This window comes from Diospyros lotus, chromosome 10 (genome assembly GCF_014633365.1).
Source record: "Diospyros lotus cultivar Yz01 chromosome 10, ASM1463336v1, whole genome shotgun sequence".
In the NCBI taxonomy this organism is placed as follows: Eukaryota; Viridiplantae; Streptophyta; class Magnoliopsida; order Ericales; family Ebenaceae; genus Diospyros; species Diospyros lotus.
In genome coordinates this window covers 15632007-15657717 of record NC_068347.1, presented here as the reverse complement: position 1 = coordinate 15657717, position 25711 = coordinate 15632007, and the positions used below count along the sequence as shown (strand labels likewise).

Sequence of the window (25711 nt, the reverse complement as noted above, 5' to 3'; positions counted from 1 at the left end):
ATGCAATGATTTAAATATTGAGTTAGCGGTCAAGTTTGAACGTGAGACCTTTGACTGCTTTGATACAATGTTGAATTATTAACCATCATCTAATTTAAAAGCTTAAACTACGAGATAGAGGGGGTTAACAGTATTTCTTACATTATTATTTTTACTCTTAACAATATGTGAATCAAATTGCAAATTGAATGATTGAAATTTATACAACAAGATCCAAAAAACAGAATATAAATGTAAATTAAAATTGAAATGCCAAAATAACTAAAACGATGTTGTAAATTCAAGCAATACTCTCCATGTTCATACTAATGATAATCCTTAGGCAAACTAAATGAAAAGAATTGTTCAAGAACCAAAAATACTAACCATATGCAATTTACTATGAAAGAAACATTTAGGAAAACACAAAACTAGCACCATTTGCTCCTACACAAGCACTTAATTAGAAGAAAAAAAAAACTATAAACCATAACAGATAGCTTGTAGTCTCATCAACCAAGCTAGTGCAATTACACAACATAATCCTGCAAAAGTAAATAGCAAGAATAATAAAAGGATGAAATTTGGATCAATTTGTAATTTACACAAAGATCCCAAAGGATTCAGAAGATCGTGACACAAAGCAGCAAATTGAGCTAGAGCCACAGGTGTTGAAAGACCCTACTGCCAATTGAAATAATAAAAGATCATAATGTAAAAACTTTAGGGAAAATTGCACGCGGTACCCCTTAGGTTTATGATAATTGCAAGAACTACCTCTGACATTTGGAAAAATACTGGTACCCTTGAGCTTTAATACCATGTTGCAGTTTTTCCCTTCTGTTAGTTAATCCTAGTAAAATATTTTAAAATAACCAAAATATCCTTATGTTTAAAACTCTCTTTCCATCCCCCCCCCCCGGTCTCTGTTGATGGCGGTAGTTCATAACAATGGTGATCCCTCCTCTCTCTCATAGTCTGTCAATGGTGGTAGTTCACAACGATGGTGATCTCTCCTTTCCGGTGATAGTGACATCATCCTTTCCTCTCTTTCTCCAAATCGAAGTGGTTCAATTTGCAAAGATGTCCTCTTCAAATTGAACACTTTCAATTTACAGAGAAGGCTCCAACGACAATAAGAGAGAAAGGGAGAGAGAACTTCATGAAAATAGCAATTGGCAATCATTAATTTTGAACTCAAATACCCAGTGGTCACCAGTATTTGACAACCACTAGTTTCTTTTTTAAGTTTGTTTTTTTCTAAAATTAAAGGGAGAGATATGGCCATTTTGTCCTTTTGTTTAACATTAGGGGAGGTTATTGCTATTTCTTAAACATGGAGGTTCTTGCAATTATGTCAAACCTTAGTGGCGCTTATTGCAAATTTCTCAAAAATTTATAATATTTTTTTTAATATTATAATATTATTACTATCATATTATCCAAATGAGTTAGAGCTGCTGCATTTGTGCTTGAATATAGAGTCAAATTTGCAAGGTTCTCACATTTTCATGGATGAATGAAAGTAAAGAAGCTAGTCCAAGATCTATTAAGGATTCGTGATCATAAATTAAGGATTCATGGAATATTAGGACGGATTGTGAAAGGAAAATCTATGGAAATGGTAGATGTGATGATTAGGAGTAAAATTAATATTACATGCCTCCACGAGACAAGATGGATGGGAAACAAGGCTACAACATTGATAGAATTCATGAAAGGGATGGGCAAAGAATGGGGTGGGGATTATTATGGATAAGACTTTAGAGATCGTGAAGAAAATAGGAGATAAGATTATTGCAATTATAGTTGTTTTAGGAGAAGTAACTTGTGAAACTGGACAGAAAAGCTTAATTATCTTATTCACATACAGCTCTAGTTATAAGGTTGAATATTTACAGCTTAGGAAAGATTACAATAAAGTACATTAGGAAAGTATCCCAATTAGATATTAGGAAACTATCCAAAAGAACAAGATTTAGAAAATTCAGAAACTTCCTAGAGGCAGCATTCTAGAAGCAGAGGTATAAGGCTGCTTTCCTTTTCTCCTTGATTGCTACTTTCTTTTTCTCCTTGATCTTCACACGTCAACACTCCCCCTCAAACTAGTGAATAAATATCCATCATTCCTAGCTTGAATGCTAAGTCTTCAAACCTTCTAGTTGCCAATTCTTTTATTAGAAGATCAGTCACCTGTTTCTCCGATGGAACATAAGGTATTTGAAGTATACCTTTCTCACGCTTTTCCTTTATAAAATGCCGGTCTCAATGTGCTTAGTCCTGTCACACTACACAAGATTATAAACAATGTTTATGGTTGATTGGTTATCACAAAATAACCTTATTGGCTCATTAACAACAATGTTTAGGTTTTCTAGAACAATCCTTAGCTATAGCAATTCGCATAAGCTGAGTATCATAGCTCTAAATTCAACTTCAACACTTGACCTTGCCACTATACTATGCTTCTTACTTTGCCAAGAAACCAAGTTCCCACCTAGAAATACACAATATCCAATAGTGGACCTGCTATCTACCAATGATTCAGCATAATTTGCATCTATATAACCTTGTATATCCAAGATACCACTAGTTTTGAGTAGAATTCCTTTGCCTGGGATAATTTTCAAGTAGCACAATATCCCACAGCATGCATATGATTTTCAGTAGGATTATGCATAAATTGACTTACCAAGCTCATTGCATAGGCAATATTTGGCTAGGTGTGCGATAAGTAAATCAATCGGCCCACCAGCCTTTGGTACCTTCCTCTATCCATTGATAGACTGCTGGTGTCTTCCCCTAATTTAGCATTAGGCTCCATTGGAGTGGCCACTCCTTTTCCTCCTAGCAAGCCAATCTCCTTTAAGAGGTCCAATATATACTTATGTTGGGATAGAAAGATACATGCTTTGCAATAGGCAACCTCTATTCCCAAGAAGTATTTGAGTGATCCCAAGTCTTTAATCTCGAAATTCTAAGCCAGCTGGATTCTTAGCACTCTCTGTTCTTCCATATCATCTCCTGTTACAATGATGTCATCCACATATACTAGACATGCAATCACCTTTCCCTTCACCAAGTGCTTAAAAAAAAGAGTGCAATCCCTTCTACTATGTTGGTATCCCATCAGCTTCATAGATTTAGAGAACCTATCAAACTAGGCTCTCAGTGATTGCTTAAGGCCATAGAGGGCCTTTTTTAGTCTACACACTTCATCTTCTCTTCCCTCATTGAATCTTGGTGGTTGTTCCATAAACACCTCTTCTTCTAAATCTTCATGAAGAAATACATTCATCATATCTAGTTGTTGTAGTCTCTATCCACATTGAGTTGCCATGGATAAGATAATCCTTATAGTAGTCATCTTGGCTACGAGAGCAAAAGTCCCCCAAGTAGTCAAATCCCATATGTTTGGGTGTAGCCCTTAACCATTAATCGGGCCTTGTACCTCTCCAAAGACCCATCTACATTGTATTTTAGGTTGAAAACCCATCTGCAACCCACTAGAACTACCCCTTTTGGTCTTGGCATCAGATCTCATGTGCTATTTTTCTCCAATGCTTTCATTTCCTCCTGCATGGCTAGCTTCCATTTTTGATCCTTTTAAGGCCTCATCCACTTAGAGATGACAATGGTGTCTAGGGAAGTCAAGAAGCTTTGATATCTTTGGGATAGCCTGTGATAGGAAATATAGTGGGCTAGAGGATGCTGAGTGTACCTCCTAACCCCTTTTCTAAGGGTAATAGGCATGTCCAAATAAATTTGGGTTAGAATAAACAGGGTTCGAATTAGGATGAACAGGCATTAAGGAAGAAATAGTCTCAGTACCTAGCTGGGAGTCAGATGCTAATCCTTGCTAAGAATGAGGAATGGGTTGTTGTCTTCTGTGATACACAAAGAGAGAGCCTTTGAACCTTATTAGGGTAGATGCCTCAGTTTTACTTGCTTGATCAGGGCTTAGATGAGGGCTGTGATGATCAGTAGCAATCTGATCAAAATGATCAAAGATAGGGTCTAGACCCAGTAGATGCTATAGGAGCAGAAGACTCAAAAGGGTATTAAGTCCAAACTAGGAAGGGATGAGCCTTGGTCACCTATTAATTGATTCTCCCCTTGGGGACCAAGGTGAGAGGGGCCAAAAAAGGGTCAAGACTCAACAAATGTTACATCCTTTGAAACAAAGAATTTTCTAATAAAAGGATGCTAACATTTGTAGCCTTTTTGGGTAGGAGAATAGCCAAGGAAGATACATCTAAGATCCCTAGGGTCCAACTTGTCTCAATTTTGCTTAAGAATGTGAACAAAGGCTACACAGCCAAAAACTCTAAGGGGAAGAGCTGTATGCTGACTGAAATCAAGAAAAAGAGAGGAAAGACATTGGAAAGGGCTTTGATGACCTAGAATTTTAGAAGGCACTCTATTGATTATATAGGTTGTTGTGAGGATTGATTCTCCCCATAAATTCTTAGGGACATCATGATGTTGTAGGAGAGATCTAGTGACATTTAAGAGGTGTCTCATCTTCCTCTCAGCCACTCCATTTTGTTGTGGAGTGTTGATGCAAGAAGACTCATGGATAATCCATTTTTCTTGGAAAAACTTGTGCAAATGCTGGTTAAAATAATCCCTCACATTATCAGTCCTAATTTTCTGAATAGGATAGTCAAATTGAGTCGAGATCATTGAGCAAAAATGAGGCAAAATAGTACTAATAGCAACCTTATCCTTTAGAAGAAATACCCAAGTTAGTCTAGTGCAATCATCTATAAACGATATGAACCATCTAGCCCCAGAACAATTGGGTATTCCAGATGGCCCCCAAACTTTAGAATGAATTAGGACAAAAGTATGAGAAGACAGTTTATTGCTAATAGGATAAGAAACCCGATGATGCTTTGAGATTTCACATACATCACAATGCAGAATACTAGGATCTATTTGCTTAAACAAAGCAGGAAACATAGATTTCAATAATTGAAAAGATGAATGTCCCAGCTAATAGTGATGAAACCAGACTTCAGTAAGGGTTGGATGAGACTAAGATGTGCGGGCTATCTTAGGCTTAGTCCCATTAGGCAACAAAGTCCCCCTTTTTAGAACATACAATCCATTCCTCTCCTCAGTAACACCATTCATCCTCCCCATGTCCATTTCCTGAAACTTACATGTATAAGGAGAGAAAATAACACGACAATTAAGATCCTTAGTGAGCTGATGGATAGAAATCAAGTTGGTTGATAAGTTAGAAACATGTAAAACCCGGTTGATAGGAAAAGTAGGGCTAAGTGTAACCCTACCTTGGCCCTTTATAGGTATAGATGTTCCATTGGCAATGAGGATTTGTTTAGGGGTTTCAAGAGTTTTATAGGTATCAAAAGCAATGGAATTATGGTACATGTGGTCTGCTGCCCTAAACATGAGCATGTGGGTGTTTGTGTTTTGGATTTAAGGGCCAGAGGATGATATCCGAATGCATGTTTGGTTTAGGCTTGTTGTATTCGAATATGGGGTGGTGTATTCAAATAGGCCTTGTGAGATATTCGAATTGGAGGTGGAGATATCCGGATGGAGGCTTGATATATTCGGATAGGGTGGAATTTTGGGTGAGGTATCTGAATATGGTGTGGGGTATTCGGATACCATGAAGCATGTTTGTGTGTAGTATTCGAATAAGGGGGCTAGGCATTTGGATATGGTGTCATGGTGGCCTTGGCATATCCGAATATGCCCTAATGTATTCAGATATGGTGTTGTTTGGCTTTGGAACATTTGGATATGGTGCCTTGCATTCGAATATGGTAGAGTTTTGATGATGCATTCAGATATGGCTTGGAGTTTTGGTAGCTATTTGGATACCCTATGGAATCCTTGAGTCTTGTATTCGGATAGGAGCTTGGGTATTTGGATATCGTCTCGGCTTTTGTCCCTAGTATTCAGATATGTAGCCTTGGCATTCGGATAGGTCCTTCCATGTTCAGATATCTCCTTAAGCATTCAGATGGGTTTCTCCGAGATCGACTTCCCAGGCCACTTCCTCGCTCAAACCCACTTCCAGTCAATGGTGGAGGTCCTTCTCCCGATCCTGCCACATATTTTCCTCCACTATCCTCTGCTCCTTGCCTATATATATCAAGAGAGTGTAGAAGAGAAGGGATATCTTCAGAGGGTTCGGTTAAGAGCAAGGAAGAAGAAGAAGAAGAAGTTTAGGGAGAAGAAGGCTTTGGGCTAAGCTTCTGGGGTTTGGATCCTTCGATTCAGGCAAGTTCTCTTTCCTCTTCTCCTCCATGTGCGAGTTCCTACCTTCTGTTCCTTTTCACATATGTCAAGTTTGGAATTTTGTTTGAGCGGTTGGCTGTTATGCCGAATTGGGAAGGTCTCGGTTAGGTTTTGAATGTGGCTACGGAGAGTTAGTTTCCCTCTCCAACTCTTTGTGGAATGAAGATAGATCACCACAGGGACCAGTTCTAGTTGTGGGTGGTGCATGTGGTTGCTATGCTTTCTATACTCTGCCAATTCATACGCATGCAGGGGATAGGGATTATGCATTTGGGGATCCATGTGACTCGTGTGCATGGGCACGAACATACTAGGTTGTTTTTATACTTAGGTTAGTTAGGCACGAGCATTGTATCGTATGTGTTTCTTTATGCGGGCGAGAGTGGCTAAATGCATGGTTTATGGGGGTCATGTATCACGATTATGCTTATTATGCTACTTCATTATATTTGTGCATTGCATAGTTTCTGGCGTCGTGTGGGTGTGCAGCTGCTTTACGGACGAATATGCCATGTCGAGTTTACGGACGCTATTAGCGCTGGTAGCACCAGCCCAAGGGAGTTTTGGCACGGGATTCGTTGATGTTGCCTTTCAAGGCAATGACAAGTTTGTGATTAAGACTTGGGTGCCATTGTGTCATATGTGGGCCCCAAGAACCGGTATATGCATATCTTATTATGCGACATTTCTTTATATCTGTCATGTGATTCATGGACATGTCATGTATGGATGTTGCATGTGGGGTGCGGGTTACTCTTTAGCTTCCATACTCATGTCATCCTTTCTTTCTGTATATGATTGCTGAGTCTTGTCACTCACTTTTGCTTCTATTCATTCTAGGTAAGGGCAAGGACAAGGTTGGGGGTGAGCCTAGTAGTGTTTGACCTATCCCAGTAGACGGTGTACAGGGTAGTTCTAGCGGATCTTGTCTTGATATGTATCTTGTGGTGTAGTGCCTTGGTTGCCAATCTTTTGAGTTTTGGCACTACTTGTATATATATATATCTATAAACCATGTGACCCTATGGGCCGGGTATCTCTTGTATGCATGCCTAGGATGTGAGTTGTGCTTCCGTTGCTTGTTTATCTTGTATGTGTTCAGGTGATCCTAGTTGAGCATGCATGGCAGGCCAGTGTGGTTCTTCTAATCCATTTTCCTTTTGGGGCTCTTGCTCGAGTTCGTTAGCTTGGCTGGGGTATCCGGGTAGGGATTCTACATGAACCCTCCTAATTTTTGTAGCACAACCTCTTTCCCGTGCAATTTGAAGCAAGTTTCTCAAGTATGCTTTGGTTATTTACAGTAGGAGCACCACAAATCTTCTTTCCCTTGTGACTGAAATCTAAACTTTGATCCTTCCTTATTAGTTAACATGGCAAATCCTTCAGAACTGACCTCCCCCAACATTGCTATTCCCCTATTCTCCTCACTCTAGACAACAGAAAAAACTTCATTGAGTGATGGAAGCTTTTCTTTTCCAAGAACTCGAACCCTCACTTGGTCATACTTAGTGTTGAGTCCAACCAAGAACTCTACAATCCTATCCCTCTCAAGTATAGAATTCAGAGTGGCTGCATCTTTACCACATACCATTTTAATGTCTTAGTAGTGGTCAAGCTCTAACCAATACCGATTCATTGTAATACTCAGTGACAGTTAGGGCTGCTTGCTTAGTATTACTCAATTTTATTTTGATCTCAAAAATAACCGAAGCATCTTGGACTTTAGAATAAGTACGTCTAAGTGTCTCTCATATGTCTCAAGCAGTGGATAAAAACATATAATTTCTACTAAACTTCAGCTGTATAGCATTCCATAACCATGACACAATCATGGAGTCTTCTATATCCCAAGCTGGAAATCCGGGATCTGATGCATTGGGGCTTGGAGCAGTTAGGTGATCCATCTTTCCTCTTCCCTTTAGAAAGGTTTTTACCAACAAGGTTTTTACCAACTAAGCCCACTACAAGTAGTTTCGTCCATCCAACCAGTAAGATTGATGCATTCCAAGTAGATTGCAGGTAGGTAGACATCCCATCGGAGTATCAAAAGTGTTAGTCCCTCCCAAGGTCACTTATGGAGCCATCTTAGAAATTTTCAGACATGTTTGAAGAGATAGATGGAGTAGAATGGTGCAATGAAGGTAGAACAGTGGGTATCTATTGAGAGGAATGGCAATGAAGGCCAAAACAAAGACACGATACTGGAAGCTAGTGAAGGCCGGAATTCTTTTAGAACTTGGGCTCTGATACCTTGTAAAATTGGATGGAAAAGCTTAATTATCTTATTCACATACAACCCTAGTTATAGGGTTGAATATTTACAGCTTAGGAAAGATTACAATAACGTACATTAGGAAAGTATCCCAGTTAGATAATAGGAAACTATCCAAAAGAACAAGATTTAGAAAATTTAGAAACTCTCTAAAAGGCATAGCATTCTAGAAGCAGGCATATAAGGGTGCTTTCCTTTTCTCTCCTTTTCTCCTTGATTGTTGCTTTCCTTTCTCCTTGATCTTCACATGTCAATATAACTATGATATTGTTAGTACATATGCTTCAAAAGTTGGGTAAGGAGAGGAGATAAAGGCAAAATTTAGGGAATATTTATAGGGCTTGATACAGGAGATATTTAAGAGGATGGAAGATCATTATAGGAGGTGATTTGGCAAAATAAATTATAATAAGGGTAAAAGCTATTTTGGATTTTGCCATAACATATGAGCTCATCATAGCCAACACTAAATTCAAAAAATTGGATGAACACTTGATCACAAATAAAATGGCATATCAACCACCCAAAAGATTGCTCTTTTTGAGGGAAGAATGTTATAAGGTTACATTAGGAGAGTGTTTGATTGCTCAACATATCCTTTTGATCCTTGACATACATATCAAAAAATGGAACAGAAAAGATGACAAAAATGAAGCCTAAGGAGTAAATGGTTTTACTTTTGGGATATAAAGGGTGAATAAAATAATTTTCAAGAAAAAAACTATGGTAGAATATATTGGACCATAGAAGAAGAGACTAACCAAATGTAAAATGAAATGGCTACTATTATTTGAACTTAAAACAACAAATGGTTCTCACAAAGACAAAGAGAAAAGTCCCAAATCAAAAAGAATCTTGGTGGTAGGATAAAAAGTACAAGAGAAAATCAAAACTTAGAGAGCTTCCTACAAGAATTTATGTAAATGACATAATGAAGAAAATCTAAAGAGGTGTAGTTTGGCAAAAAAAGAAGAAAAAAAGGCCTAGTTAAGTCAAAAGCTTATGAAAACTATGCAAACAACTTCATATAAAAGATGGAGAAAGATATATATATATATATTAATATATGCATGTATATATCATAACTAAAGAAAGAGAAGGAAAAATAAGAGATTTAAGCCAAATGAAATGCATGAAGATGAAAATCAAAAGTATGAGTAAACAAAGGGGTGATCGAGGATAGATGGAAGGAATATTTCTCTATGTTATTCAGTGAAGGTAGACAAAAAAGAGCTATGTCACAACATCTTAGTAACTCTCAAGAAGATTGAAATTACATGTTTATAGACGCATATCCAAATGAAATAAAGCTAACATTAAAGATGATGAAGAATAGTAAAGTAGTAGATTATATACCAACAGAAGTATACAATACATGGGAGCAGACATTTTTTGGTTAACGAAATTATTTAACGTGAACCTTAAATCAAAAAGGATGTCAAATGAGTGGAAGAAGAGGACGTCAATGCCTATTTAGAAGAACAGAGGGGATAATCAAAATTGTGGACACTATAAAGTAATCAACTTCAGAGGTACACTATAAAACTTTGGAAGAGAGTGAGCAAGCAAAGATTAAGATGAGAAACCAAAGTACCTAGAAAACCAAATTGGTTTCATGCCTAGAATGTCAAAACAGTGGAAGCTATATATTTGTTGAGACACCTAATGGAAAGGTATGAAGATAAACAAAGGTTTTTTTAGATCTAGAAAAAGCTTGGGATAAAGTGACAAGTTTGGGATAAAGTGATGCAGTATGAGAGGAAGAATCAGCAAAAACAAGTGCAAAAATTGGCAAAGTAAGATCAATTCTGGAGGTCTAATAAGACCTCAAAACTGAAATAGAATAAGAAACAGCTGCCTACGAAATCTCTTAAAAGACCATTTATACTAGGCTCTAACTATAACAAATCCTAATCCTTGATCATAACAAAATCCATCTAATCTTTGGAATCTATCTATTTTAGTAGCCACATGCTAGTCACTTGACTACTTATTTAAACTCATAAATAAAAAAATATTTAAAACCTAATAACTTAAATACTAAGTAGAATTAAACAAATAAAAATAAAATAAAAACACTAAATGCTCTTGCATCAATCTCCCCAGTTGAAAACAAACTCAGTTACAACAAGAAAATTTGGAGGTGCGGATCATAAATGCTAAGATCAATTTTCTGCAACTCTTCTTCAGATATCCAAGGGCTTTCTATTTGAGGTTTGCCCAACCACTTGACAAGAAAAGATTGCCTCTTTTCATATCAAGAACTTGAACTTGTAGTTTCAGGTCTCCCAAACTCAAGTTCCTTCACAAACTCCTCAATCCGTTGTATTTTGAATGGCATGGATATGGTGTGTGTTCTAGCACCATTGGTTGTTTCCTTAAAAGCAGAGCATTGCTGCTGTTTTAAATCCACCATTGTGCACAAGGTGCAACAATCCTTTAAAAGCAGAAACCTGGATCTAGGATATAACCTATACCTTCAAGTGTCAAAAAAGCCCTTAGCCCAAGGATAAAAGTGAATGAAAACCAGAATGACTGATCTAGTGCTATGGTAAAGAAATCCTCAGAGATTGCAGCCAAATTTTGTTGTTGATCTGATCTTTGGTTCATCAAATTATCCAAGAAAAATAGCACAAATCTCCTAATGGATGACACTGCATATAACCCTTTTGGTGTCTTTCTCATAAACTGCATAAAACAGATCCAACATTCCCTCCCACATGATGAGAGATTTAATCTCTTCCATCATACCAAAGTCATAGTCGATGACTGATTCATCTACATCAATAGCAAAATTTCTACGATGAAAATCAACATTAAAGAACCCAATTTTCAGAATCTGAATTAAGTATGCTTCAATAGTATGGGGGGAATTTTGAGATTGGTTGTAAACCCAAGCATCTATTTGTAAGATATCACACCACATGTCATCCTTGTAGACTTCACTTCACTCATGTTAAATTGAACCAAACATCACGAAGTGACTGGTATCTCATTGTACTTGCAGATCCATGAGACTTTATATGCTTGGGGGTGTTTTTTGCCCTGGTGCGGGTAATAAGTCAATTTCCTCCTCATCTTCAACATTTTCACCATGAACAGGTTCTCCAATATCTTCTTCATGCTCAGTTTCAGCTTCTAGTCTTCTCCAATCTTCTTGTTCCACTACCTTAGGAGTAGATAAAACTTGCTGTAAAACACAACTATTGCCTTGGACAGGTAATAAGTCAATTTCTTCCTCCTCATCTTCATCATAATAATCATAAAGAGGTTCTCCAATGTCTTCTTCAAGCTCAACTTCTGCTTCTAGTCTTTTCCAATCCAAATAGTCCACAACATGCATCTTCCCATAAAAATCAGCAGCTTCTACCTTGACTCCATCCAACAAATCAAATTCACATACTGACTACTCTTTCCAATCCACCTAGTGCCAGAAACTCTGAGGTTCCAACATCATGAAAGAGGTTTTCATCTTCTCCATTGTCATGTACCTAGGGTTTAGCCTAGGGTTTGGATTGGAAATCGGAAGAATCTAAGGCAATTCAGACCAAGAACAGAAGGATTGGAGGGAGAATTAGACAGAAATGAGGAAGATACTAGACAACAGAGAAAGGGAGAGATTAAAGAGAAAGTAGGGAAACGGGAGGGAATTTGAGAGATAATTGATGAGAGGGAAAGATGAATTCAATTATCATTCCAAAACATGTCCTGACAATAGACTTCAGTAGCTTTATATAACTACTCTACAGAAAAAAATAAACTAACAGAAAAATGCAACCAGAGAAAAATACAAGTAAAATGTAAAATAGGGTAATTACTATTTTAGCCCTAGTAAACCCTTGGGTCCAAACATTTTCACTCGCCTTAAAACATTTCTTGTCCCCAAGAAATGCCAACCCTCCACATCTTCTAATATGCTTTTCCCTTCTCTTCCACAACTTGGATGGCGCAATCTTGAAAAACTTGTGTAAGCCTACACATTGTCAATAGCTCTCTTGGACTCATTAGCTGAAACAAAACTAGAAGCAACCACTCTCTGGTTGTCGTAGTTAGCAGCTGAAACCGGCCGATTGCTGTTCACACCAATTTTCCCCATCACTGATCCTTCGATGTTGGCTGTTTGGAGTCCAGAGGAATGACTAACTGTGCCCGTGACTTCCTATAATAGTTCATCACCATCTAATACAAGTAAGGATGGCAGGCACGCATCCATAGCTACAATTAATGTATTCTAGACAAACCAACTGCCATTCTCTACTGCAAAAATATCTGCAATAACCTACAGATGGAGCAATTGAGCAATTGAGTAATGTAGACTTGCTTCAGATACCCAAACAAAAACTATTTGAGAGTAGTAGAACTAGGAGTTGTTGCAACATCAATTCCATTCATCACTCCATCCTTTATTACAGTAGACAAAAATCCTAATTGGTCAGCTGGAATAAGAATAAATAAAGCAGCAGGAGCTTTGTTATCCACAGCAGAACTTTTGGCTCCTCTAGCTATTTCCCTTAACTGAAACCTTGATAGATATTTATTTGTTAATGCCATACTTTCTGACATCTCCAGAGCAGTGTTTTGCTTTACTGGCACAAAGTACCATAACCTTCCCTGAAAAATTGAATTGCCCAACTCATAAAAGACCTTGTTTCCAACCATAAAGCCTGCTTCAGTTCTTTTTTGTAGCGTCTTCTTTTCTATAGTTGTCCTCCAATTGCATGTTGTCCCCATACTTCCTTATCAAATCCACACACCCTCACAACATTAGAAGATATCTCAGTTGAGGATATATCTCCAATCATAGCATTTCCAATAATAGTATGGGACTCAAATTTCTTTGCTAGCCCAGAGCCGATCTGACCCTACAACTCACCAACTAAAACTTGAACAAATAAAACAGCAGAAAACTCTTCCTCCCAAGTCATTTTTTGCTCACTGTTGTACACCAAAGATTTATCTTCAACAATTTTCTCCTCCAATGGTGTTCCAGTGTCAGTTCCTGCAACTGCCCTTCCTGTCTGGACATACTAATTGCATAGTAAGGGATAAGAAATTTCCACAGGCTCCTCAATGGTTGAAACATGGCCTCCATCATGACCCCCATCCCCAACATGATTTATAACCAGATTATCTGATGAAACAATATCCCTGTCCAGAATATCATATGCATGAAAGCCATCTTCATAGTAGTTCCCATCTCCAATCTAATTTATAGCCTACATATCAACCGAATCATCAGCTTCCTACCATTGTAAAATGTAGTCTACACAAATCTCCTTATCCAATCTCCTTTCATCTTTGGAATCTTGAGTTACCATTGACAGGTTCACTTCACTTGGTTCCTCATATCCCTGTAAATTAGAATCTTGCGGAAGGACTCCAACACTAACTTCCTTAATATTGACTAATTTTTTAGTCGAAACTTCCTAATTCCATGCAGATAATTCAGCAACATCTTTTTCTTTCTGTTTGCCGGAATGTTCCTCTTCATGAACTTCTTTTTCAAAGGGATCAGATGGTTCCTTTGGATCTACTATCCTAACAACCTAATCGTTATAGTTTCCCTTTGAAGAATGCATTTCACCAACAATATCATATCTGATATTGCAGTCATCCTTCTTGTCAATACTGCCTAAATCAAAATACTTCATCTGCTCAAAATTGGAGGTAAGCAATGAATCATTTTCCCATAACCTTGACTTTTCCTTAGACTGCTGCATTTTAAGGAACTCCTGAGGTTGTAATGCTTCCTTAACCACGCCCCTCTTATTATTGTTTTCTTCCTTAGACATTCCAAAATCCATTTCTGAAAAAACAATTTTGTCTCCTTGCGTTGGACTCTTAAGATTTGTTAATGGAGTTCTGATTTCGTGGACGAGTAAGGTAAGGATTCCCAATTGAAATAGGATCTGGTCCAATTCTTCAAGGAGAGTAAGGATTAATCATAGGATCTGGTCGCTTCCCTATAATAATCAAATCTGAATATTCTCTGGAAAGCAAACAAGCAAGTAGTCTAACCTGATTCTATCTAGCAAATATTATCATGTATTGGTCCATCATCCAATTTTTGAATTCATCCCAAATTTCAAGCATGTGACTGATCTCCCCTTGCATCAGACCGAAAGCACTGTCTAGCTTTTTATCCACAACCGATTCTACAAATCCAATATGGATTTGCCTCTCCATCATCGTTTTTGTCACTTGCTGCAACAATTGCTAAGTAATCGACAACTAGGCAACAGTCAGAATCGCTGATTGTCAAAATTGCTTGCTCTACTTCACCTACAATTTTGAGTTGAGAAAGGCTCCACATCAGAGATTAATAACGTCAGAAATCAATCAGCTGATAGTGGACCGGCTCCATTGCTTTTAATTACCTTCAATTGCAGCTAGGATTTATTGTCCCAACCTACGTAACGTTGATTATCACATAAACCTCCATTCCCCGAAATTCTGCAAAATCTGTTGGATAATAAACTGCCTCAAGGTCAAATAGCCAAGAATTCCTTCGTTGAAATCAATGAAACTGAATCCGCCAAATCACTGCTCGATTAATTTCACAGATAATCGAATCGAAATCATAGCCCATGATTGACTGCTCTGATACCAAATTGTCATGTACCTAGGGTTTAGCCTAGGGTTTGGGAAGAATCTGAGGGAATTCGAACCAAGAGCAGAAGGATTGAAGGGAGAATTAGACAGAAATGGGGAAAATAATAGACAAAAATGAGGGAAAGTTGCATATAGAACAGAGGAAATGAGAGATTAGGGAGAAAGCAGAGGAAACTTGAGAGAGAATTGATAAAAGGGAAAGTTGAATTCAATTGTCATTCCAAAACATATCTTACCAACAAACTTATGTAGCTTTATATAGTTACTCTATAGAAAATAACAAACTAACAAAAAAATAAAACCAGAGGAATATACAAGTAAAATGTAAAATAGGCAAATTACTATTTTTTCCCTAGTAAGCCCTTGCATTCTGACATCCATCATCAAGTTCTGCCTCAAGACCACCTTCTTGCAAGTCAAAAGGGTTGTAGTCACCTTCAGGAATCTCCATAGGGGATGCCACACGTTCTTGTCGCTACATAGCATGCACAGCTTCCAACAAAAATTCAATCATATTCCACATCGCAACAAATTCTGTTTCATGGGCTTCATTGCCTCTTCCACGTCTAGCACATCCAACAATGGCTCAAAACTAAAAAACCTAACCCAACTACATGATCATTTCACTTTGACAACAATTTGATGCAGTCCTTGATCACAAAGGAATCCATCTAATCTTAAGACTCTATCTATTTTAATAGTCGCATGCTAGTCACATGACTACTTCTTAATGCTTATAAATAAAAAAATATTTAAAACCTAATAACTTTAATACTAAGTAGAATTAAACAAATAAAAATAAAATAAAAACATTAATAACAGAAAGAACTGCTCTTACATCATAAAGTTCTTAGAAAAGTCTTATGTCGTGTTTTAGAGAAGAAAGAGCTTGAAAAGTTTATATACAAGTTATTAAAGACATGCATCATAAAGCAGAGAAATTCAAATCATATGGAGATACTAAGGCTTTTCTAATTACAATGGGATTACATCAAGGATCTACATTAAGTCCTTATCTACCCTACTAATGGATGGACTCATTAAACATGTTCAAGCAAAGGAATTGTGGTGTATGCTACTTGTAGATGATATAGTGTTGGCAGATGACACAAAAGAATATGTGAATACAAAACTCAAGGCATGAAGGAAGACTTCAGAATCTACTGAATATTTGAAATGTAAGTTTAGTAAAAATACTAATGTAGATGATGTAATGGTAAAATTGGGAGATCAAATCATATCAAGAAAAGATCAACTTAGATATCTTAGATGAATCATCCAAAAAGACAAGAAGATTAATTAGGATGTTACCCATAGAGTTGAGTCATAATGGTTAAAATAAAAAAGTGCATCTAACATTATGTTTTATAGGAATATTCCATTAAAGCTAAAATAAAAATTTTACAAAATAGCTATAAGACTAGCTTTGTAATATGGGACAAAGTGTTGGAATGTAAGGCCCCATTGCTTGCAAAATTTGAGTGTAATAGAGATGAGGATTCTAAGTTGAGTGTTAAAGCATACAAGAAAAGATAAAATTAAAAATGAGGTTATTCATAATAAGACTTAAGTAACTCATATTGAAGTTAAGATGCATGAGTCAAATTAACACGGTCTGGTTGGTCATGTGAGAAGAATACCAATTAGAGGCTCTTGTGGAGAGATTTAATGGAATGCAACAAGTACTTAGCAAAAGAGGAAGATCAAAAACTCACTATGGGACACACTTAGGTTTGGTATTAAATACAAGCCTTACAAAAAATAAGGTAACAAATAGAAATGAAAGGAAAGCTAGAATTCATGTAGCCGACCTCACATAGTGGGATAAAGGCTTGATATATCTTTGTTCATTTCTTTTAATCATCATTACATCTCTTGCTTCAATTTTTTTTTTTTTTTAAAGTGCCAACATTCCATGGTCTAATCCTTAGCCTTTGCTTCAACACTAAAAATGTTGAGGGTCTTACTCAATCCACGAGTGGAGTTGGAACTTGGAATAAAGAATTAAGGGGAAGTATATGTATATTTTTTCCTTCGGATAAGTAAATAAGTGAGGAGAAGTTGCGACCATGTTCTACAACTTATTCTAAAAGATCAATTGAAGACCCTGTGTTTGCTTAAATTATTAAAGTATAAGGGTTGCATTTTGACTGATATCACCAAAACAAATATATCACATGTAGAAAGAATATTGGATATTTTTATTTACAACTCCATCGAAGCTTGATTATAAAATTTTACTGTAAATAATTTCTTTCTTATATATCTATAAACAACTATGTTTACAACTACATCTTCAATAGATCCCCCATTGGAAGTATTGTTAACCTTAAATCACATTACTGATAACTTACATTTCATATTTCTAAAAATACTACCTGATTCCATTCAGTCAATGGCTCTTAAAGCCTAATATGCAAGTGTCACATGCCAAGGGTAGCTATTGTAATTTTGCCTCTTTTTTTTTTTGTTATGGATATTTTCTTTTTTTGTCCTATAGCTAAGGCGGTTACAAATCTGTTGTATCACACATGGTAGTGTAGTGGCTGTGAGCCTATATATTAAGCCACAGCATGAGGATGGGGGCAGAAATGAAATAGACTTGAAATATTATCTCCAATTCTTTCGTATCTTCTTCTCTTCCTTTCTTTCTCTCTTTCCTCTACCTCTCCCTCTTCTTCCTTTCTCTCCATTCTCTCGTATCTTCTGCTCTCCCCCTTTCTCTCTTTTCTCTATCTCTCCCTCTTTCTCCTTTCTCTCAATTCCCGTTGGCTTCTGGAAGATTTCCCCTCAAATACCCCTTGTCATATTCAGCGATCAGACAAGGGGGTTGGGAATTTGCACTAGAAAATAAAGAACTGTCAAACTCCTTTCATCCAACAAAAACAAACTGCATCTTGTTGTGACCCAAAGTCATATTGCGGTAACATTGAGAAAATAAATAACAAAATTTTGGACAGGAAGAAATAAAAACATAAAATACAACATGGTAGAAACAATCAAGGCAATAGCTTAAAACTCTAAAAATCAAGCATTATATTCTCATGACCCCAAGGATATAATAGTAATTGTAGAATATATGTATTTCTTTCTTCTTGTACTCTCTGTTCTCTTTCTCTCTCAGTTCTTTCTGCTCTGATTCTCCCTGATATTTTTCTGCTCTTCAGATTTCTCCCTTCTTTTCTGTTCTATCTTCCTTGATTTCTTCCAAACTCCATCTGCTCTAATTCTCCCTGATATTTTTCTGCTCTTCTGATTTCTCCCTTCTTTTCTGTTCTATCTTCCTTGATTTCTTCCAAACCCTAGGTCAAACCTAGGTTTATGACATATATTAACATAACTACAGAAAAAATAAAATAAATAATTTAAACATGGAAGAAAAATGCACTGTTAAACAATCAATTTGGCCATCAAGGCAGCAAGATATAGCTGTGAGGGTCCAAATTCACCAGATGCAATAGCATTTTAACATCCTTCTTTTAGACTCTTTAGTGAGACTGTGTCTACAATTCCTAGACTAAAAGAATCCTTCACCAAGAAATGCATCTTTTGTGTTCAATTCCATTAACCTTAATCAATCTAAACGGGGCAGGAGACATGTCAGACACAGAAACATTTCATAGAAAATGGGTATTAATCTGTCAATAGAAAACGAAGTAAACAGAAACGAGGTTAATGGAGGCATTCATGTGGACTGTGATGTTTGAAGTGCAGATTATTTTCAGTCATGCAGCTTTAAGGCAAAATGAAAATATCAAAATAGAACAGGGACATACTTAATATCCGGGTAACCCCTTGCATCACATCTCCATGCCCTTCTTGTGAAATTGTGGCCAAATCAACCTTTTGGATTTCAACATTTCCAACAAAACAATGGAGAAGACAAGAAGCAAGATACCTCTGACCAGACCTGGGGTTTCCAGAAATTACCGTCCGGAATCCTGACTTCTTTCCTGATGCATCAGAGACATTCTGTAACAAACTAGTACGAGCACCTATTTGCTGCACTTTTTGATGTTTGAGCATCAATCTGCCATCATTAGTATTCTCACTGAAAGCATCAAGCTTAGAATCACTATCCTGTCCAGTAACAATGCCAAGGTGCAAAAGTTTAGTCTCAATATTCCTCATAACATCTACTTCTTGAAGCAAGCCATCAACATGGGTCCACCAGTGATCACTTGGCACTTTCTTCTTATCCAAAGAAGAAACAAATATACTTTTGATCAGTACAGCAGCTTTATAAAGAGGAGACGGCAACAAGAGACGTTCATCAAGATAAAGGGAAACGAGCAATCTGGATAATGGTTGCAGCAGACAAGGAATAAGATGACGTAGGAGAGGTGAGGATACCACATCATTTGCAGCCATTCCTGCCCCCCTCTGAGAGCATGGAGGCGGTGCACATGAAAGTGCCTCTAACCAATCCCTCTCCTCCACTGCAAAGGGGGGGAGAGGAGGATATTTACCGTGGGAAGCTTGCTTTTCAGCTTCTGACAATAGTTCTTGCAAGGGACAATTCCTTCTCAGGGCAACCATTGCTGCTTGAGTACAAAGAGCCTGAAGATCAGCACCAGCAAAACCTGCAGTCCTTCTTGCAATCCAATTGAGCAATGATCCAGTCACTGGCTTTGGCCATCTTTTTGTGTGAAGTGAGAGAATGGCTGCCCTGTCCTCTACTGATGGCAATGGAAAATAAATTTCCCTATCAAACCTACCAGGCCGCCTTAAAGCTGGATCAACAGCATCAGGACGATTTGTTGCACCAATTACTACAACTGAGCCCCTAGATTTTAAACCATCTAACAGAGCAAGCAAGGTGGAAACAACAGAATTATGGGTCTGATCTTGCTGCCTAGTGCGGCAAGGTGCCAACCCATCAATCTCATCAAAGAAAATTATAGATGGTTGGGCTTTCTCAGCAACCTGAAACAAAAGCCTTAGCTGACGCTCAGCATCACCGACATATTTTCCTAAACAATCAGCTCCTTTGCGAGCAAAATATGCTATCCGTTTATCACCACGAGCACAGGAACCAATTAAAGCACGCACTACTAATGTTTTACCAGTTCCAGGATAGCCATGCAAAAGAACACCTCTAGGAGGTGTAATTCCCATATTATTAAAGAACTCAGGATATAGTAATGGTAAAATGACAACCTCCTTCATGCATTGGATGACATCTTGAAGCCCAGCAACAGACTCCCAACCCTGAAATTGCCTATCATTTTCAGAGTTTGAGCCTCCAATGTACACAGGTGCAATTCTCAATAGATCCCTATATAGCCTTTTGCTCTCACGTTTCAAAAATTCTTCATCCTCACCACAATTCTCTAACCATTTTTCTTCTGATTCAATATCTCTTCGCGAAGCATCATTTGATAACTTTCTCAATTCCAACTTCATTTTCTTAGCTTTCATTTTCTTTATTCTATACAAATATTCACTTCCATGAGGTTGGAAAAGATGTCGATGATCTGTGCATGCTATGAGAAATTTGCGATGATCAAAAATGCAACCATTAGCTCGTGCACAAGGCTGCAAAGGGGAAATATCAGAAAATGAGCATACAAAAGATATAAACTTGATAAAATCAAAGTGTCCCAGCAACATCAGATCAAGGCAAGAGAAAGACGAGAACGAAAGATATACAACAATGAAGAAGCCATGTTATAAAAGAGACATCGATGACTAACCAAGTGGTAAGTTTTTGGACAACGATCAACACGACATCCAATTGTTGCCCCTGGCCTCCCACAGCGGGTGCATTTCAATACTCTTCCTCTGCATAGGGCTGCCCTTACATTTTTTAAGCATCCTAAGCCAGCAAAATAAACCTGAAAACACAACAAACCAGAATGAATGTAAACTGAAATTGATAGCCATGTGGCAAATTAGAGGAGGTGGTAAACTTAGAAGATCAAGAGCTGTGAATAGACTAAAACATTTAAAAATTAGCACTTAAACTTGTAGTTTACTTTCTATAACAAGGTTGATTATATAGCAAAACTTGAAATTGTATTGTCTTGAGCACCAATAATCTTTATGAACAGACAATATCAGTAAAACATGAAAAAAAATTTAAAAAAAATTATGGCATTAAGACCACCTAGGCCTAAGCCATCCAACTCAGGTAAATGAAAATACTAGCTCTGATATCATCATTAGAAGAATTATTTTGAACCAGCCAGTAAGAAAAGAAATAAAGGGAACACAAACTGAAAACTTAATCTAGTTAGCACAGTCAACAATAGTTGCTATTGTTAAAACGCATGGAAATGGAATTCAAACACTAACCGCATCATCATCAACTGCACCTTATCCTAACCAAGTTAGGGTCAATGGAACAATATTCCTAATGTCAATTGACTTCTAAAAGTCACATTGACAATATAAATCCAAGCAAAAGAACAATATGGCAAAATTTACGCCGGATGCCCTTCTTGATGCAAACCTCTAGCAAAGGAAAAAGCTTTATGAGATGGCGGTGAATGAAGATAATTGATATGGCATCATGTAGCTGATATCATGAAAACACAAGGCAATTCAAACACTAAGAGTGTATATGAAAATTGTAAAGGAGAAACCCCTTCCACCAATTCCCCTCTCTCTCTATATGTTTCTCTATACGTGGGGTAAGGAGTTCTCAAGGAAATCACAATCATGACAGCTACTGCCAGTAGGATAGAACATGGACCATTAAGCCTTTAATGTGATCCAAAATAACATTTAAAGTGAGATGGATCATTTGGCTGAAGAAACTCAAAGAGCATGTCATGAATGAGAATGGAAGTATATGAACTCTTCTTAAGAATTTGTGCAACCACTAATATCACTTCATAAACTCCATCATTAGATGACGTGTCCCATCAAATCCAAGTAGACTAATTCAAACAATTCAACCCAAAGTACTCCATCCAATCCTTTATCAATGTGATCTAATTCCTGGTTAACTAAACTGAACTTTTTGTTTGCAAAACCAACTTCTTCCAGACCACATCACCGTGATTTAATAAATCATGCTGTCTATCTCCATAAAAAACATAATCTTGGTGTAAGAAATGATAATGAAAAACGAGAGAAAAGTTGAGAGAAGAATGCCTCGATCTTATATTGATTAATTACAAATATGAATCAGCTGATATATATATATATATATACTCAGCTGATAGAGAAGGCGCTAAGCCTTAACAGCAACATAAGCTAAAATAAGCTAACAGAAAACTAACAAACTTGAACTGAAACAATAGCTAAATAGAAACAGAAATGTATACTATCTGTTATCACTTTCTTCAACATTTCCCTTCAGTTTAGACCTCCCTTCAGACTTGGAATTCCTTTGTTTCTTTATAGGAGCAGTATTGCCAATCAGCTGTGACTTTATAGTAGGAGAAAACTACAAACCAATTTTATTACACAAAAACTGCAACCGATCACGAGGCAAACTCTTAGTAAAGATATCAGCAACCTAATATAAAGTGGGCACATATCTAATCTCAACCACCCCTTTTTCAACCTTCTCACGCACAAAATGTACATCTATTTCTATATGCTTAGTGCGGGAATGGAACACCGAATTCTCTGCTATGCTTTTGGCAGCCATATTATCACACCACAAAATAGGAGTATGAGATATAGAATAGCCCAGCTCAGAGAACAAAGATTTTAACCACAGAATTTCAGTAACTCCTTGAGCCAATGCGCGATATTCAGCTTCACCAACTGATCGAGCCACAACTGATTGCTTTCTAGAACTTCAAGCCATCAAATTAGAACCAAGAAACACACAAACACCACTTGTTGACCTTCGTGTAAGCTGACATCCAGCATGATCAACATCAGTAAACACAGTCAAAGAAAGACCGTGTACCATAGGCCGGAAAACTAGCCCCAAACCGATTGTACTCTTAAGATATCAAAGAAGCCATTTGCAAGCTAACCGGTGCTATATTTTAGGATAAGACAGGAACTGACTAAGCTTGTTTACCACAAAAGAAATATCAGGTCTAGTATTTGTCAAATATTGAAGAGATCCAATTAGAGTTCGGTAAAGAGTAGGATCTGAAAATGGCTCTCCCTTGTCAGTAAAAACAAAACCAGATATCAGAGGTGTATCACAAGGTTCACAATCCTGCATAGAAGCTTTCTTCAAGAGATCTAAAACATACTTTGATTGCGTAAGATACAAACCATCAGCAGTTCTATGAGCTTCAAAACCTAGAAAATAACTGACAGAACCCAAAGTTTTGAGAGCAAAATGATCATCTAGATCCTGAATACACTTCTGCAAGATAATAGGATTGGATCCGGTGATTAATATGTCACCAACATACACCAAGAGAAATAAAACTGTTGTGTCAGTCCGTTTAATGAAGAGTGATGCATCTGATACTGCTCTAGAAAATCCCCAGCCTTGCAACACAGATTTCAACTTAAGATACCAAGCTCTAGGTGCTTGTTTCAATCCATACAAAGATTTCTTCAGTTTACAAACATGGGAAGGAAAATTAGAGTCAACAAAGCCAGTTGGTTGAGTCATATAAACATCCTCTAATAGTTCTCCATTCAAAAAGGCATTATTTATATCTACTTGCTGAATATCCCAGCCAAAATGGACCGCCAAGGAGAATAAAATTCTAATTGTAGGAGCTTTAACAACTGGACTAAAGGTCTCCAAATAATCAATTCCAAGGGTTTGGAGAAAACCTTTTGCAACCAAACGGGCCTTGTGTTTTAGAATGGATCCATCAACTTTGTATTTAGTCCGATACACCCATTTACATCTAATTAAATTCATATCTTGAGAAGCTGGTACCAATTCCCAAGTATTATTGCGTTGAAGAGCAGAAAACTCTTCTTCCATTGCTTGAGTCCAATGAGGATCAGAGAGAGCTTCATCAACTGTGTTAGGTTCTAGAGCACTTAGGAGGGCATGAGGAGAAGAACAAAGTTGTTTAGACTTAGAACGGGTAATCATAGGATGAACAAAAGGTAGAGGTACAGATTTAGAATGAGAAGGAAGCGGGTAAGTGGAAGGACCTTGTTGTATGTCTGAAGAAACAGGTAACAAAGAAGGGAAATCAGAGTTTTCCAAAGACGAAGATGGAAATGTTGTTTGAGTGACAGGAGGAGAAGGCATTGAAGACTGTGCTACCCGAGAACTCTTAGAATGAAAAGAGGGAAGAGAATGAAATATAGCAGTAGAGGGACACAAAGAAGAAGGATGACTAGGTTTATTTACAGATGATACAAACAACAAATTCAGATTTACTCCTAATAATTGGTTATGGGAGCTGCAATCTGCTGTGGCAGCACCTAAGATAGCTATATAAGCCCAAACGGCTCCTAAGAATCATTATCGAGAATCAATCAACAAATTCAGATTTACTCCCTGCTTTCCCTCTATCTCTCCCTCAACCTTCTTCTTCTCTCTAAACCTTTCTCTTCTACTACCATTCCCTATCCATTCTAATACTCTTCGGACGGAAGTTGACCACAGTCCCAACGACTGCGACATAACACTTATCAACTAGATGGCCAGGTTTGCCACAGAGTTGACAGTATATGCGTCTGCCACCGAACCTGCCACGACCTCCTCTATTCATATAACCATTTCCTCGAGGAGTAAAACTACCTCTATTATTAGAAAATCTATCACCAGATTTTGATCCATAGGATGCAACATTAACATTCATTGAGCTACTCATATCAGCGTTAACAGTAGACAAAACGGACTGATTCTTAGCAGTTAAACGTTGTTCATGCATAAGCAGCATATATTGAACTTTCTCAATGTTAATGTCATCCATTTGATAGGTGATTAGACTGACGACAGCTTCATAGTCATGATCCAATCCATTTAATATGGATAATAGTAAATCTATGGATAATAGTAAATCTTTATCACCTAGATGTTCACCATGTTGAAGATACTAAGGTAGTTGATCTGTTGTAGTTGTCTTGGTATTGTTTGTCACTTTATATGTTGTGTTTGTAGTTGGTTGAGTGTATTATTAGGATGTGGTTTCGGTTGTAGAGGATTGCTAGCTTGATATGTTTATAGTTACAATAATCCAGGCTATATATACGGTAGCCTATCTATTGTAATCGTATTGAGATTTTATTCTGATTTTCTCAATCAAAGTCTGGACGAGGTTCTAGTTTTCTCTCTTGAGTTTCTCCTCTCACATAATCTTCAGTTCACGTTTTATTACATGGTATCAGAGCCATCGCGACTTGCGTCCATGGCTTCTCGTGATTCAACCTCGTCTGCTTCCTCCTTGTCATCAACTGCTTTATCGAATTTTGCTTATGTTGCTAAGGTGTTTAGTTTCATTCCTACGAAACTAGATTCGAATAATTACCTATATTGGAAGGCGCAGATCCTAGCCACAGTTAGGACTTTTGATTTGCAATTGTTCCTGAACAAGTCAGATATGCCTTCGAAATATGTTCAGTCAGAAGGAAATGAGCCGATTGTCAATCCTGAGTTTCTGAATTGGATGCGATCAGATCAGCTTCTGCTAGGGTGGCTATTTTCGACTATAGACAAGGAGGTAATTGGTCAAG

At 37.3% G+C, this 25711-nt stretch overlaps 1 protein-coding gene across 2 annotated transcripts in view; it reads right to left on the bottom strand.

Moving 5' to 3' along the window:
- The window catches only part of LOC127811372 (uncharacterized), a 49473-nt gene that overhangs the window by 5307 nt on the left and 18455 nt on the right, over positions 1-25711 (bottom strand). For both annotated transcript variants that reach the window (XM_052351162.1, XM_052351161.1), the window contains exons 2-3: positions 20839-20979; positions 18919-20680 (exon numbers count right to left, since the gene is read on the bottom strand). In XM_052351162.1, the coding sequence (XP_052207122.1) occupies positions 18919-20680; positions 20839-20979 (1903 nt within the window). The remainder of the gene's footprint in view (positions 1-18918; positions 20681-20838; positions 20980-25711) is intronic.